The sequence below is a fragment of the Amblyomma americanum genome, chromosome 3, assembly GCF_052857255.1.
Source record: "Amblyomma americanum isolate KBUSLIRL-KWMA chromosome 3, ASM5285725v1, whole genome shotgun sequence".
In the NCBI taxonomy this organism is placed as follows: Eukaryota; Metazoa; Arthropoda; class Arachnida; order Ixodida; family Ixodidae; genus Amblyomma; species Amblyomma americanum.
In genome coordinates, this window is record NC_135499.1 from 120597606 (window position 1) to 120615307 (window position 17702).

General features: G+C 46.7%; 1 protein-coding gene across 1 annotated transcript; it reads left to right on the top strand.

Annotated features, from left to right (window-relative positions):
- Nucleotides 1-918: 918 nt before the first annotated feature.
- LOC144124062 (solute carrier family 28 member 3-like) lies at nucleotides 919-15157 on the top strand. Its single transcript, XM_077656733.1, has 7 exons — nucleotides 919-1170; nucleotides 2100-2261; nucleotides 5235-5360; nucleotides 7762-7855; nucleotides 8335-8549; nucleotides 11238-11577; nucleotides 14909-15157. The coding sequence occupies exons 1-7, from the start codon at nucleotides 919-921 to the stop codon at nucleotides 14971-14973; spliced, it is 1254 nt and encodes a 417-aa protein (XP_077512859.1). The 3' UTR covers nucleotides 14974-15157.
- The last annotated feature ends 2545 nt before the right edge of the window (nucleotides 15158-17702 follow it).

The window sequence follows — 17702 nt, forward strand, 5'->3', positions numbered from 1 at the left end:
CTCGACTAGCGCTACAGAAATAAGATCTATTTTATGCTTAAAAAGCACTACGAACTATTTAGTCAGCTTTTAGTGCGTTGAATGTACCGGGAGAAAGTCAACCGGAGAATAGCAGAGCGCAAAGATGGAATGATGCAAATTACGCAGTTGCTGAAGACAACATTTTATGCTCAAGACTACAGCGGCGGCAACATTTTGGCTCAGTCATATCAATGACTGCTATAATAGGAGGAGCGCTGCCACGGGCGTGGTGTTTAGAACGTTTTGGTTAAATCGTGGGACTTAGAAATTTTGCGCTGTTCTTTAGAACCTGAAAGTCAACTGCATATCACAACTACTGTTGCTATGATCTCACGTTTAGAAGGTTCTGAGGGCGTGGTTCAACATTCAAGTGAACCTGATTAATTCGATAAATTTATACTGAGGCTACAGAGTGTATAATCCTCTTGGTTTTTCAGGCAGGCGCCTGAGAGACAGACAGAGAGAGCAAACCTTTATTAAGGAAATAGGATGAGCCGGCGCAGTTGGTGAATAGCGACATCATCTTGGTCTGCGTCCCTAGTCCTGGATGCCGCGAGATCCCTACGCCTTGCGAGCCCGGCGTGCTAGGGCAGCTTGTGCCATCGCACTCGAGCACTAGAAGAGGAAAGGTCTCCCAAGCATCTTTAGTTGGGTGTGGGATGGGGAGGAAAATAGGGACTGCGTTGACAGGCCACACCATGTGAGAGAGTGAACAGAGCTCGTCATAGTGTGGGGCCTGATTACCTCTCGAAAAGATGAGTTCATTTAGGAAACAGTGTAGACAACGTACTTACTATATTTGCACAGGATGACTATATATGCTATAGCACCATTGTGTTTTCACGTGTCTTGAAGTGGGAATGTGTGCTTTGTTGTGGGGGCATACGGAGCTACTAAATGTTCAAGTCGTGCCGCCGTCTGCTTCAGATCAAGTGGCGGCCTGTGCTGAGCGGGCTGCTGCTCCAGTTCATGTTGGGCTTGTTCCTCGTTCGCTGGCACGTCGGCCGGGGCGCCCTCGTCTGCATTGCCGAGAAGGTGGCCACAGTCGTGTCCTTCGCCGGCCATGGGGCCAAGTTCGTTTTCAGCTACCTCAGCACAGGGGAGCTCGAGGGTGTCCTGCCCCGCCAGCAGCCAGTGCTTGCATTCACGGTGGGTACCACGGCCTGTCCCGTTAGCCTGAGAGTGTGTCCCGTTGTCGCCTAAGCTTAAAGTTGAGATATTTTTTCCTATTAATTGTTTTTTGTCAAGAGTGCCATATCAAAGGGACGCTTTAGCACAATGAGAGGTTCTCAACAGAACGATCGCAACAGAGGATACACTTGGCGTCCGCCGTTCAACACTGAAACTTGTAGCATAGAGAAATTCCATGCTTGCAGAAGGTACCGACGTTTTCAAAATTGTCCGAGCAGCCGAGTGGCGAGGCCGCGGTCCCCGGGCCTATCTGATGCGGGTTTAAACCAGTTATCGTACTAGTAAACCATGTCATCGCTATCCTTGCTTGGATGATAAGAATTGAGAGGGTAGAATGTGCGGGGAGTGATTTCGCGCCATCAAGGTGCTTCATACTGAGCGAGAGCGCAGATTTACATTAGCCATTTTAGAATTTCAGCTGGAGAGCACCAGCAAGCGCCGGAGACTGCAGCGCTACCACTGGGCTGCAAGGCCGCTCCGGCCATCTGGTGCTTTTTACATGATTACGCTGGGTTGTTCCATGCTAAGGATATTTTGAAATTTGTATGTGCCTATCTAATTCTATTGTCATTTTACACTATGCCTCCATGCTTGGTGCAGGTCTTCGTAGGAATTTCAGCACTGTGCAAAGCTGCCTTGCACGGCACATGATTAGGGGTAGAACCTAATGATTTCCTATTTAGGCGATGAAAGCAAATTGTTGTCCCAGTCACATTTCAGTTTTCCTCGTTTGCTCTTGTTTAATTTATTTTGTTTTATAAATCCGCGCGAACAGTGTCACTGTACTAAGTGGTCGTTCATCTGCGGAAAAGAGGACTATGAAGACTAGTTTCATGTGCTTGACCTGGTTCTCATGTGGTTTGGTCCAACTGTCGGCGTCTCCACAGGTGGTGCCCACCATCGTATTCTTCGGGCTGCTGGTGTCGGTGCTCTGCCACTACGGAGTCTTGCAGTTCCTGGCGCTCAGGTTCGGCCGGGTAATGGCAGCGGCCCTGGGCACGGCGGCCTGCGAGTCGTACTGCGCCGCTTGCAATGTCTTCCTGGGCATGGTGCGTTTTTTCTAGCTTGCGTTTTCTGTGGCATGACTGGCTTTGGTAAAATCGGAGTCATGATTCGTTAAGCTTTGTCATGCACCTATCATAGCTGGTGGCGGTGATAAAACTTTACTGGATGCACTGGGGCGGGTTTTAGAGGGTAGTGGAGGGTTTCACCACTCCCTCGCCTGGGTGGTTGTCCTCATTCCGGGACACCATTGGCGGTAGCCGCTGCCACTCTTTGAACCAGAGCCCCCTGGGACTCCAGGTCCGAGCAGTTGGAAAAGGTCGCCCCCCAGTCTTCTCTCGTTGGCGAACTTACTCTTTTTATTTCCGTATTTTTCTGGCAGCCTCATACCATATGACATGCATCTGCCCACATCTCACAGTACCCTGAAAAAGACGGGTCTATGTGTTTTAGAATCGCAGGGCTTAGAAACGACCCCGTTTGCAGCCTTCTGAGGTGCCGTTCCTCAGCTCCATCTAGGCCCACACTCTGTCGGCATTCCCTCAAAGAATCCGCTTACAACACATACGTACATTAGAGCATCTCTGCGCCTCAGTAGGCAGACGTTCCCAGAGCCTAGCATGGCTAAAACTTTTCGAGGAGAGTTAAGTAATGTAGTTATATTAATTTTAATGCCCCAAAGACAACTAAGGCTATGATGCGCCAAAGATAAGGTTAGAGCTTTTGTTGAAGGTGAGGCTTATTATTTCTAGAGTTTAAAACATTGGCTTCTGTGAGAAACTTAAATATACTTAAAAATTCAACCAGTACTCGATCACCTAAAAGCAACATCGGGTTTAATGGGATGAATTCATTGTATAATATTCTAAATTTTTTTCCTTTGTTGCTCAAGTTTTGGTCATGAAATTATAATGTGGTTTACTGTGAGTTCATCACCACACATTTCGCAGAGAGGAATTTCTGGTTTTTTTCAGAAGGACCCGCCGTGGTGACTCACTGGTTAGGGCACTCGGCAACTGATCCGGAGTTCCCGGGTTCGAACCCTACCGCGGCGGCTGCGTTTTTATCGAGGCAAAACGCTAAGGCGCCCATGTGCGGTGCGATGTCAGTGCACGTTAAAGATCTAAAGATCCGCAGGTGATCGAAATTATTCCGGAGCCCCGAATTACGGCACCTCTCTCTTCCTTTTTTCTTTGTTTCCCTCCTTTGGTCCATTCCCTGACTGCGCGGTTCAGGTGTCCAACGATATATGAGACAGATACTGCGCCATTTACTTCCCGCAAAAAATCAACTATTAATATTATAAAACGTTCCTGATGTCTACATCATTTCCATTCTCATAAAATGCGCTTTATAGAATGCAGTTAGTTATTTGCCTGTTCTTCCCATGCAGCCTGCAACTTCTTTCTGTTCTGCAACTTCTATAGAAACAGAAGTAATCTGAAGGAATCTCTTTGCGGTATGTTCACTTGTTTTATTTGACCAATTCGGGCTTGTGCTGCGCATGCATCTGCTCTCTCATTGCCCGCAAGTTCAACGTGGGAGGGTCAAGTGGAAAAGCGCTTTGCTCAACGGCGTTTTTGGGGAGGCGGATGCCTGCTAAAATAAAAGCAGCGGCCATGTAAATAGAGGTTGTTAGAGGCGTTTTTAGATATGGATTAATTCAACAATTTCACAAATGAAAGCAGCCATGACTCTCACTTTCTGTGTTCGTTTCTGCAAACGGACCACCTGGAGCTGTTTGAGGTAAAACTGTACTCGAGTCACTTTAACTTTAATGGTAGACGCAGTGCCTAAACAGGCTAGACGTTTGATGCCTATGCCTTGCAGTAGTTTGGGCTAGCGCAGCGCTTGGTCAGACTAAGCGCATCACTTCTGCTTTCAACGCAGGATATGTCAATCCCTTCGGGCTCTTTTAGGCAAGCCCATTCATAACAAAAAATTGTAGTACAATAACTACTGCTATGCTTATCGTGAGCGGCATTCATGTGCCTATAATGAAAGATTTTAAAGTGATCGCATTAGGGGTTCTGTGTCGCAGGAAATTCGGCGTCGTCTGCGTCGTTGGCCGGGAGCGAAAAATCCCGGTAGAAACAAAAAATTGATATAAGTGATCTGAAACTAAATTTTATATAATAGGGGTCCGGGTCCGGCATGAATCGAAACCATGACCTTCGGATGGGGAGGCAGGCACGTTCCTCATTCACCCCGACGTGCTCGTTGGTTCAAGCTGAAGAAAGGTGCACTTATTGAATACGGTGTTGTCTCCTACTTAGTGAAATGTCTTAGAGACACAGGTCGATGCTTTGTTATGGTTTATGGGGTTTAACGTCTCAAAGCGACTGAGGCGATGAGGGTCGCTGTAGGGGAGGCTCCCGATAATTTCGACAATCTTGGGTGTTTAACCTGCACTGACTGTGCACATTACATGTCCCTCCGGCATTTTGCCTCCATCTAAATGTGACCGTCAGGGCTGGGATCGAACCCGCGTGTTTCTGGTCAGCAGCCGAGCACCATAACTTGGCGGCACCGCGGCGGCTATGTACGGATGCGCACATGAAAAACTGTGAATATGATAATTACCGTTTAGGTAACTTTGTAGGCTATGCGAACGGGACCCGACAACGCTATCTCATTTTATTCTTAAGCGCCCCTCAAATCCTTCCTTTTTAGCAATATGACAGCGTTCAGATGAAAGTTCGTTCCTTGAAATGCACTTATCCGTGAATACCTCCTCTAAAGAGCATTCTGTAAGATTATTATTTTCACCTGCAGGGCTTTCACATATTTAAAAAATCAGTCGATTCCAAAGAGCAACACTGACCTAATAGAGGCTTGGCGTTTCTGGCAAGGAACGTTCGCGATCACTTGGAAAGAGTACATCAATAGGAAGCGCAAAACATTAATTTGTACGTCGATTCTTGGTTTCTCTGATGAATATATAATCAGCGCTCTCTTTGGGGCCAGCCTACATTGCACACTGTTGTTCGCTTTCCAGTTAATGTTTATCACTTACGCAGACCGACTCGGCGCTCCTGATAAAACCGTACCTGGCGCAACTGACCAAGTCGGAGCTGCACTCCATCATGGCATGCGGTTTTGCCACAATCTCCGGGAGCCTTTTCGCCGTCTTCACAACTCTTGGCGTGAGTGTAAAACAAGTAGTCTATAGCAGCGGCATTGCTTAGCTTGCCTAAGGCAAGCAGGTCAAGAACTTGGACATTTAAAAAATGAAAGCTGACTTAATAGAATCGGGGACCCAATGCCCTAAATATGATCAATCTGATTAATGAACCGCCTGTACTGCTTGCTGCGTCCTACAACGGGAGTGTTTGCAGCAGTGTTTTCTGAGTGCCTAACCAGGTATCATAGCCGGGATATGCTTTTACCTTAGAAGCCATTTATTATGCCTTATTTTCTTCTTACATGAACTATTCACATTTAGTCTGGGGCACAACGACCGACAAAAACCTTAGTAGTCTTTTAAGGATGCAAAAAAAGGTTTTACGGATCATTAATAATTTGCCTAAGTTTTACTCAAGTAAATTTATCTTCAGAAATCTTAAGGTCATTCCAATAACTAAAATGTATCATTATAAACTCCTACGCGAATATAAACTCAGCATCAAGGAAAATCAAAGGCTGTTTTTGGACATATCGAACTTAGAATTAATAGGCAACGCGGCCTACAATACGAGGACAACAGACCGTTGGAAAGTGCCAAAATGCCGTACGAACTATGGGTTTCAGAGTCTTAGGAATAACCTGCCTCGATTACTAAATGAACATATTAAAGCGGGAACAGATATTTTAGGACTAAACTTCCGGATCCTGAAGGCGTTGTTTTAATAATTTGCATGTCCCTAATACACACCACACATTTCATAAACAAAATACCTTGTACAGATATTTAGCCACTGTTTCATTATGACTGCATGTCTTTATTTCCCGACCGTTCCATGAGCTTGTCGCCATACCTTTCATAAAAATGCCAAGTTATAATTTTGTTTGTCTCTGTATATTTCTGTATATTTTTTTCTGTACATTTGTTTCTGGATTGTGTTGCTTCGTTGCCGTGAATGCCAGGGGGGACCAAGATTTTTTTTTCAAGACGTAAAGGAACGGCTTTTCTTCTTGGCCCCTTTCACAATGTGTACGTCATGTTGTGAAGAACAAATAAAAATGAATGAAATGAATGAAAGCGATAGTTTCCATTTGAAATGAAAGAAAACTCGAGACTTTTGACTTTGCTTTTAGTCGAAACCGAGTAAGAATAGTCGCATTAACCAAAACGGGTCCGCATCCACCGGAGGCCACCTGAACAACGTGACTAAAAAAACTGACCGGAGGTTTACCCCTGAAGTAACGTGAATTTCAGCATCAGCTCCAGTGGTGTGAAATGCTCATATCAGTCATATTGGTGACTCGGTTAAAGGGTGACTTTAGCGGTTTTTTTGCATTACTAGAAGTGTGGCCGCTGAGCGTGCCGCGTTGTAATGAAATGAAGCGTGAAGCCAAACTATGCTGGCCAGCCAACGTGACTGACTTCATATGGTATTTTACAATAGCTACAACGACACCGCAGGAAAGGACACGCGGCCACAACAGCTCACGCTGTAAAATAAACGTCTTTGCCAAAGCGGGAAAGTGAGGGCTCTCAGTTCAAGACTCAGGACAACTGTGTTCAGGAAAACGGTTTAACACAATGCAGAGGATTGCGGGCACCGCATGATTCCTTAGAAGCTTGTTTCCGCAGTTTAGAAAACACTTGGTTGTATTTTATCCGCATGGCCTCTTCCACAAACGCGAGACTATTGAATCAACACCATGCGTTGAGTTCACTGGTTGCAACAAAAAACTCTATAGGAGTCATTGTAACCGCGACATCACTGTCTTAAGCGAAAGTGTAAAGGATCACTTGTGGAGTGGTAGTCGCCGTTGGGGCATGATATTAGGTGCATGTTACGTCATCGTCGTGTTAGCCGTAACGTGATATCATGTGACTGGCGAGATGCCCGACAGCGAGAGCCCATCCAACCGCACTCCGCGCAGCTGTTGGAGACGTCTTTTTGTTGAATCTCAAAAAGCGAATGCATAAAACCCTTAAAAGCACACGTCGATACGCTGCTAAAACATGTGGCTGAAGAAGCAAAATCGCAGAGACAGTTTTTAATATATCAATATAAGTGGAGAAGGCATCCTACAGGATATTGAGGCGATAAAAAGGAGAGTAGTCGCCACACCTAGTGATGTGTTTGTTTTTGTATTTCGCGTTTCTACTTACTGCGTCTTACATAGAAACAGTTGCCATACCTACAATACAGTACAATATTTACCTGATCTGCTTCATGTCACAGTTGTAGATTTTCTGTTTACTTACCTCTGTCAGCTTACGCACGGGCTGGTAGCTCTTTTGAGCTATCATTAGTGGAGGCTGGTTACCGCATAAAGCGTAAGGGATATAATAAACCAACCTTTGTAATAAAACGCTTGTATTGCAAGCGTATCTTGCTCCATATTAAGCCAAACAGATGCATAATCACGCAGGTGAAGGCTGAGCACATGATGGCGGCCTCGCTGATGTCGGCACCGGCGGCGCTCGGCTTCTCCAAGCTGCTTTATCCAGAGGAAGAGGAGAACGGTGCCGCCCGAGAGAGAATGAGTGACGTCCGGAAGAGGTAACGCCACCGTCCGGCGCCTTGAAATGCTTCAGTGGTACAAACGCAAACTCTGGCGAGACAAAAAGCTTCAGCTGCACGGCTACGTTGCGGCTGTGACGCAGGTGGCACAGCTTCTACTTTCGTGGCAATCCCAGCTTGTCCAAAGCGCAAAGTAGTGATTTCATAGGTCGAGGTGTAGAGGCGATATTACTTAATGTAAACTTCGTGGACATTATATGTCCTAACGAAAGCGTTGGACTTTGGATCCACAGTCCGCAGAGGCTTGTGCGCGTGCTTATGAACTGTCAGAATTAAGAGGCGAATTTATGAGTGTGGGCTCGTTATAATGTGCCAACCGGTGTCGTCATGTCATGTCATTCAAGGAAGACCTGGGACTCGGCTCCGAAATGAGGAGGCTGAGACTAGGTAGGATGAAGCGGTTTCTCCTTCATTACTGTAGCGGAAGATGAGTCTGCGTTGTACCTCAATCGACCCTGCAGCTGCGGCCCCGAGTGCACCGTGCTGGAGTCGATGAGCCGCAATGTGTCTTCGCTGCTCCTCGTGGCGGCCAACGTGGTGGCCTCGTTGCTCGGCTTCCTGGCCTTCATCGCACTGGTGGACGCCCTGCTCGCCTACATCGGGGCCCTACTTGGCTGGGACTTCGTCAGCCTGAACGTGAGGAGATTGGACTCGAAACAAGATACGATCAGTTTGAAGCCAATATGTAAATGAGTGGACTCTTGGGTGCTTAAGTGAAGAAAGTTGTTTTGTAGAAGCCTCCAAATCGAAATGGGTTGGATTACCAAGTCTGCTTGGCGTTATTGAAGAACGAATGATGAAGTTATGCGTGTTGCAATTACTGTTTATAGCTACAGAGCTGCCGCAAATAAAGACATCTTGTTGAGACTTATTAACAGATGTCTTTCGGTGACTTGTCTTGTCTTACACTCATCCAAAAAAAATATAGAGAGCAAGCTGATTCCCCCGTAGCTTTTCCCGTTGGTCCAGATTATTTTCTTAACCAAAAGCAGAGCGGAATACGAGCAATTCCACGGTGAAAAAATAAGTTTATATTCGTTAATCACAGGGCGACAAAAAGCGTTTCGGCAATGGGAGAGCAGTAGGCTATTCGGTTTTGGATTTTTTGGGCACCTCGAAGGAAATTTGCTGGTAACGAAATAATGAAGGATGGAATTTTTATCGGAAAAAAAGTCCTGGTTGCTCGATGCCTTGTATGAAAGCCGACTAACTAAATGTGAATTGAATGTGTAACGACTCATTGGTGTAAGCTAGGGTGAATCAAAAGTATTTGTTCAAACTCATTTATTGTGATTCTTGGTGCAAGGACAACAAATCTGTGAATGCGAAGGTAAAAGTCTACATCGAGGGCAGTCTTAATTAATAAACATGCTCTGCTTTTATGTCACGCAATACAGAAGGCGCTTGAACAGTTATTATTACAAAAATATTCGCTGAAGAATGAAAGGAAAAGTTCAGTAGTTAAGAAAATATATTCAGTAATTAGAGCTAGTCACTCCGTTTCGCGCTCGCACGTAATGAGTGAAATTTTTTCTTAGGTGCGAACAACTTATTGCTGTCTCCCCGATAGATATTCGGGATGTTAGAAAAGTATTTTGGGGATTCTATGCAAACAACCGACCAAGGGTTGCTAATGCTATCGGGATGGCATCAGTAAAAGTTTTATGAAACGCTTGACTTTTTTGGCTGTCAGGTGTGTTGATGAATGAGTGAAAAAATCTGATGGGATTATACTATAAACGCTCATGCTTGGATTCGTAGCTGAATTAGTACCCGAGGTACTAGTAGCCACTCCGATACAGGAAGCGCAGTCATTTCAGTCACGAGGAAAAATTATAGGGATGACACAAGAACACAGCACATAGAATGCCGTCCACAATTAGGAGTGAAAACTCACCGTTTCGACAGAGTTGCCTGTCTGGTTGGGTTTGATTACTTATCAGCTGCAAGCAAATCTCTTTTTTTTTTACGTTTGAAAGCTGGCTCGGCTCCTTCTTCAGGGGTGACTGGGGCCTGTTGCTTGCGTCATTAAGCGTACATTCTGGGGTAGCAGGAGCTGAAAGAAGGGGAGCCGGAAAAAGCTAAAGCGGTGAAAAACAAAAACAAAACTGCTGTGGTTTAGCATTGCTAACCACGAAATATTCTGCGCAAGCAGGTTTTTACACGTGAACACCACCGCCAAGCCCCAGAAAGCGCGATTCAACGCTCGTTTTCTTTCCTTTCGTGACTTGCGCACAGATGGAAGGTGATGGGGACGACGATGTTGGATGCGCAGCGCGAGTGTGTGCTGCAGTTTAACACGAGGCGTGATTGGCTGCGGCGATATCATAGTGCTCTCGTGGAGTGACCAGAGAAGCTGATCTGTACGCGCCGTCATGGGCTCAAAGCCCTTCCGCAGAAATATTTATCTTAGATCTCCAGGTTGGCAAAGGTCGCACTCACTACAGGTCTCGTTTATTTCCCTCTATTTCCCGCATCACGTGATTATCTTCAGAGGCTTCACCAAACACCGGCTTTTTCTAGGTTAGGAGGCCAATAGTGCTTGCATAATAAACGTTTTTTTTTTGGTGACGTGGAGTTTTGGTTGTAGACATGTCACAGGTTATTATAAACTACTAATATAATTACAAAACGCCATATGTTCGATACTTTCCAACTAACGAGGAGGCGGAGGAAGCGCACGGCGATTTTATAGGGCCCGTACTGCTTGCAAGTGTGCTGTAATGTGGGCATTCATCTCGTGTGAAGCTCTATTCAGCTGGGATGTAACTTCATAGTGTGGTCTCGTCTTCACGTTAGAAGTGGCCACCCTTGTAAAATCATGAAGCATATGCTCAAATTAATCATTCACAATTTCAAGCTCAAGATTAAAAAATAAAGAAAAACCTAGCATATGTGATGCTATAGTTAATTATGAGAATAAACACCTAAGTAGTACTTTTGGAGAAACTTCCATTTTTAAGTCCCTCTAACTCGAGACAGCGTTCTCCCGCAACCCGCCGCCGTGGCTCAGCGGTTATGGTTAGCGCGCTCGGCTACTGATCCGGAGTTCCCGGGTACGAACCCAACCACGGAAGCTGCGTTTTTATGGAGGCAAAACGCTAAGGCGCCCGTGTGCTGTGCGATGTCAGTGCACGTTAAAGATCCCCAGGTGGTCGAAATTATTCAGGAGCCCTCCACTACGGCACATCTTTATTCTTTCACTCCCACCTCTATCCCTTCCTTTGCGGCGCGGTTCAGGTGTCCAACGATATACGAGAGAGACACTGCGCCATTTCCTTTCCCCCCCAAAAACCAATTATTATTATTCTCCCGCATGCGCAGTGGCTGGTGGGCCGACTGCTCCTCCCCCTGGCGCTGGCCATGGGCGTGAGTCCAGACGAGTGCTCGCGCGTCGGCTACCTGGTGGGCCTCAAGACGGCGCTGAACGAAGTGGTGGCCTACAGCGAGATGGTCGGCCTCGCCCAGAAGGGCCTCCTGTCGCCCCGCGCCCAGCTAGTGTGCACGCACGCGCTCTGCGGCTTCTCCAGCGTCGGGGCCTTAGGCGTGCAGCTGGGCGCCTACGCGGCGCTGGCTCCCGGGAGGCTTTCCGACTGTGCCCGCGTCGCCGGCCGGGCCCTGGTCGCCGGCTCGGTGGCCTGCTTCATGACTGCCTGCACAGCCGGTGAGCCTGGCAGAACGGGAGTGTGGCTACCCCCCCCCCCCCCCCACTGAAACAATGTAGAACTATCTTGTCAATGAAATCCTTCTGCATTTTGGGATGTAGACGTGTCCTATCGGCACAAATTCTGGCCGTAGTAACACCATTAGCCTTAGATGTTCACGACTGGTGCTGTCGGGGCAGAGCTGTCTTTGTAAACAAGCGCCGTACTCTACTGCAGGAACTGCTGTCGTCATAACAAACCGTTCCGTAAGGGCATCAGCAGTTTTAAAATAACATACACATCGCATGCGGCAGGTGCGGGGTTCGATACCCAGTGCCGCCGGGTGCCCTCCGGTGATACAATGGGCACAAGCTTTCCCCTGGTTTGGTGCTCGGCTTATTTAGGGTGAAATTCTTGGGAAATGGGTTTCTGACCCCACGATGAGAAGTCGATAATACCTTTTGCCATGGCGCTATTTTGCCATAGATGCCCTTGCGCCATAAAAATCTATAATGATCAAAAGTTTTGAAATAACCTGCGAGGACAGGGCACTGCTTGTTACCTGTTTTTGCAGTTCTTCCATTTACTTATTTTGTGACATATTGTATCAAAATTTTCAGCTTGTCCCTTGCCATTGCACTTAAAAAATTGAAGGGGACACTTAAGCTTCGCCATAAGAGTATACCGCGATAGCTTCAGTGGGTTAGTGCCTTTATATGCAGGATTGGTAGTTATTTACTTAACATTCATACATACATGTGAGTCCTCGTACCGTTCCTAGCGCTATGTTGCAGCGGTTAAGCAATGCGCCATTATGGCAGGTGCCGCCATCGGTGTCGCTTGTGCGACCCAAGTTTTTCTTTGCAAGCAACCTCTCCCAACAAGTCATTAACCGCGATGTGCCACGGTGGGCAGTTTGCTCACAATCCCATGGGCAGGCTGTGATGACGACAAAGGTTACGTGATATTGGTGGCCCATTTGCCTCCTAGGTTGCTTCTCTAGGGATCTTTAACGGATTTTTCGCTCACTGTAAAAGACGCCGATGGCGACGCCGGATTTTCTACGACACGAGCTTCTTAAAGCTATCGCGCAAAAGTATGCGCGAACTGTTATTGGCCGCTAATGAGTCCCGGTTCTGGTCTATGTGAATGACGGCTGTAGTGGGTCATCGCCTGTGCTGTTGAAGCGTGGACGCAGCCTGGTTTTTTTCGTGCCCTTGTAACTTGTGGAATGATCAGGGACCGGTGAGGAGGAAGTCGCAGGCGGGAACTCGCATATACATAAAAGCAGTATAGGAATCGTCGCAGGAGCGTTGTACACGATGCTTCAATTCGATGACCCACGACTGACGTCGATCACATAGATCAGAGTCGGGCCTCATTAGCGGCCAATAGCAGTTCGCGCATACTTTTGCGAGATAGCTTTAAGGAGCTCGTGTCGTAGAAAATCTGGCGAGCTTTGAGGCAACAGAAAGAACAACGCGAGGACAGGACGATTAAGTGAGGAGACACAAGTACGATCATATCAGATCAACTTCCCAATAGCAGCACATTTTTTCACTTGAGACGTCCGCTTCGGAGCACGGTTATTCGCGGTGAATATTTCGCAGAGGTTAGTCGACAGGCAGAAGAAATAGAAGGGAAAAATGCCAAATGAAAAATTCCTGTTCTTCATCATTGACTCCCTAAGAGAGCAATTTTTTAATCCAGGATTTCATTTGCCGGTCGTAGTGTTATACCTACGCCTTTCTATTGCGACGCCAATATGCCGCTCTTTCACCAAGTCGCCGTTGTGCGCTGTCTGCAAACTTCTCCAGCGCCCCTAGCGGAGAGCGCATCGACGTTCCGTTGAATAAGTTGAAGGAGGAAGCTCTGAGGCGAGTGAGAGCTGGCTTAGTTTGTAGCTTGACGTCGTCGACGTCGCGGGCCACCTCAGTGCACGACGCTGTGCTCAGTCGTATTCGGCCCTGTGTTTGAGATGGGTGCGCTCTCTAACGACGACTTTCCGAATGCCCGGAGTGCAGAAAGGGGGCGGGTAAGGCGGCAGCGGGAAGAGCCGCACGGAAAAGCTCAGTGGTTCGCATGTTTCAAGCGGAAGCTAAGCCGAAAAATAGCGATGATCCAGCCCTGCGAGCAGCCGAATTAGAAGCGAGGCCCAGAAAACAGAAGCCCAAGCCTAGGCGGCACGTTTGACACCATGTTGTCACAGATTGGTCGCATCACAGTGTGAGATCGTTCGTCATTTTGTTTTCAACGGTGTCCGGTTTCGTTTTCTTAGCCAGCCGCCACAGCCTCACTCCACCGCATATTACCACCGTGCCTCCAAAACTAAGGGGGAGAGTAGAGGGGGTCAGAAATTGGGTTTTTACTGCACGATCTTATTTCAACGACGGCGGGACTAATCAGCGACCATTCGAAGTAGCGGTTTGGTCAATGACCCTTTTGTAAAAGATTTTTCTCCAGTGGAAGCTACGCACCCGGACGGTGGCAGTTTAGTAGGCATAAAAAATCGCTGAATATCCTTCGGCACCTGGAATCGAACGGAGCTCTTCCCACCCTTGAGGCAGATGCTCAAACCACTGACCCCTTGGTGCGGTTGCCTACTGGACTGACCTACGTACCAGGATGCTACGAGATGGTGGAACAGAGCAAAACTAACCTACTTAGAGCGAAATTGATGTTAACTGAACTTTGGGACTCCCAGAATGTAGGGTCACCCTAAATCTTGCGATTGATAACTGCTGACATTCACGCATCTGCGGCGCATACACTATACAAAGAAGCGTAACGCGTCTTCTGAAAGTGAGGCTAGCTATAAAAAAGCTATTCTGTTTTATATCCAGGTCAGGCGGTATTAGCTTCCCAGGAAGAGCGTGACTGTTTAATCAGCTGCAAAGGGATGAGAGAACTGTATAGCTTGTTAAGCATCCACATGATACGGCCCAGACGATATTTGAAAGCGAATATTTCATCTTGTGAAATCGTGTTTTTCTTAGAGTATTACCTTAATCAATTGCGGACCTCAGCTACTCTTTTAGCGTATTATATCTGCCCTTGTACCAACATTGGAATAGTTTTTAAAAGTTTTCTTCTCAAGTATTTCATGTTACTATAAAATAAAATAACAGATAAAAAGTTCCTGCGGTTTGAACGAGGTTTCTTATTCATGGCGGTGCCTATAGAAAGTTGTACATGGGTACATGTTCTACAAGGATAATAAAATTATTTTGTAGGGTCTCTTCAGTTCCGTAATTTACTGCCTTACCTTTCAAAAGTGGCGTTAAAATATGGGAACAAATTTATGCAATATTTATGTTCATTAGCGCTAACAACTGTCACATTTTTCTGCAGGTGCTCTGACGGACACCGCTGCGTACGAAGCTCCAGCTCGATTTAACAGTTACGAATTTCTCTAGAATTAAGAATAAAAATTCCTGCGGTAATATATGCAGAAATGTATAACGCATTAATGCAAAAATACAATCTTGGCATCCATGTTGCACTTTCGGAGCGCATCCGGCGATTTCATGTTCTTCCATTAGCTAGTCCACATGCGGATCCTCTGCCGTCTTTCATGTGGTGCCGAAAATTTGCGATCAAGTCGAAATACGCTCGAGAGATGGCAGCACTAGGGTTTAGTGTGTACTCGCTACAAAGGGAGGAGCTACACATCAACACCACCAGCATCATGCAGCCTGCGGCATAAAAAAATTTGCGCAATAAAAATGTTTTATTCGCCTGGCCATCGAGGTTTCAGCCGATCGGGGATCCCTCCACTGCTTTTGTTTTGGGTTAGGTATTGCCTATATTGCTTTGTTTCTTTGACACTTTAAAACCCTTTCATATAGGCTTAGGTGTTTTCCTCACAATGGGCATGTGTCCTGGTACGTATATCTTTGGATGTTCAGTGTTGGTCAAAGGTCTTCAGGCCAAAAGCTTTTCGCTTCAGCCGCATAACAGAGCCATTATGGCACAATTAAAGATCGAATTATCTTGAAATGCTAGCAGAAGGTTTTCTCTTGCGATTGAGAAACTTCCTACTTGCCTTTTGTTTTCAATTATCCGCTACACGTAGCATTCTAGGAGCATACATTTCGCTGCACCTGAACTGTGTGGCCGTAAGACTTTTGACCAAGACTGTACCTTATAGATGAAACTAACGTGTGGGAGGTGTTTGTGTGCGGGAGTCTGATTGTGACTTCGTTTCGTCAAGGACTTAGCTGGAGGGCTCAGAAAAATTTCCACCACCTGGCGATCTTTACCGTGCATTGACCACTCGCATCATACAGGCGTGTTTTTCGTTTCGCTTCCACCACACAATGGCTACGGCGTGTGGTTCCTGTGCACGACAGCGCGGAGAAAAATTTCGGCAACAGCGGCTGCGTTTCAATGCAGACGAAATTCCAAGGATGCCGCTGTGGCGTGCGATGCGAATATCCGCTAAAAAACCCCCAAGGGGTGAAAATTAATCCACAGCCATCCATTGCCTCTTCCTCTCGCTTAATAAACCATCCAAATCCATTCATATTAGGTTGTAAGACGGATGTCAGTTGCAACAGACGCCAGATAAGTATTTAGGGGGGCAGATAGAAGGAGACGGGAGCTCGTAATGTCAAGGGCTTCATAATTTCGTTCAGACCTGTACGGAAACGGTATTTTGACCAGCCGTTTTGGCGAATTTTTGCAATGCCATACTTGACATCTTCGAGTTTTTACAAATAAGCGCAGCGTTGCCATGAAGGAACTTGTTAACTCCTAACTGTGCCGCATACTCTGGAAATGCGGCCTTAACAGCATTATGATGGCTTTACCGCATAATAGCTCAGAGCCGAATTCACACCAGCAGCTCAGTTGCCCCAGCGCTTTGTAGCATATTACAACCGCCGATCTAGAAATGAACCTTAAGAATTTCAATCCAAATCGCCCATTGCGATATGCTTTTCATTTCGCAGAGATATAAAACGTACTCCGGATTGCCGAACAGACAAGGGCCATTAGACTACTCGGCCATCTGAGCAGGTTCTCGGGTTACTTGGTCTAAACAGTCGTCATCGCCATCATCCACCCTTTGGTTATGCGCTTCCAATCGGTCGGCGCCTCTAGCGGTGGCGCTCGGGGCGTGAAATATAGCTGGATTAGTTGGAATAGAAAAAAATAGCGTATATTGACACAAGGAGCTTTATGTTTCTGCACCAGGTGAAATAGCGGACACGGTCGGGAAATCCCATGCTAACATTCGAAGCAGCCAATATCATTATGAGGCAGTCGCCGGGAAATAAACAGGTATGAACAAAATTCACCCAGTATGAAACGGGCGAAGGCGCACGTTGCAATAGTTTTCCAGTGAACATAAACAAATCACGCCGAATCGAAGTACGACGAAATAAGGTGAGTACAACAAACATTTGCACATAACATTGTTTAAAGCAACCTAGTGTTAATAAAGGAAGCTGGAAATATGCAAGAGCGATCAAATGAAAAAAAAGTAAATGCTCTAAACACGACCCAGTGCCGCATACAATTTGAGCGAAAGCAGTGTCACTGACATACGGGAAAAGGTGCACTATCTGAGGTGCACTGGTTTTCATTTTTATGATGGTCTGTAGTGTCACGGGCTCTGGAACAAAAGTTCAGAAGATGGAACACTTCTTTTCCACGTTCAGAGGCGCACCACTTGTGCAGGTGAAAGCAGTGCTGAATGCAGTCACATGCTTTACAGCAGTGTTGCATTCGTCGCCCAGAGGCTCCGAGTAACCGCGGCACCTGATATAACACCAGGCAATGAAGAGCAGCTGCGTCGCGGTAAGGCTGTTAAGACCCGCGAGCATCCACTGGGAGCCGTACGCTGCAAACACTTGAACCAGTACGTCTAATGACGTCACGTCTGACAGGGTCTTAGTTGCCTTGGTAGTATCAGATATGCTGGCACAGCCAAGGGCATCTTCAACTGCTTGGTCCGTCAGGTTACTAATGGCGTAATTATTGAGGAACACATCAACGGATGCTTTCGCCATGTGAGCGCCGAGTGCCCCGTATTTGACAGCGTCTACGACGTTAATGTCGTAGAACGGAAACAAGAGGATGTACGGAGCGATGACAAAATCTCCGAACCTGAGGTCGTAGGGCAGGAACATGTGGACGGCAC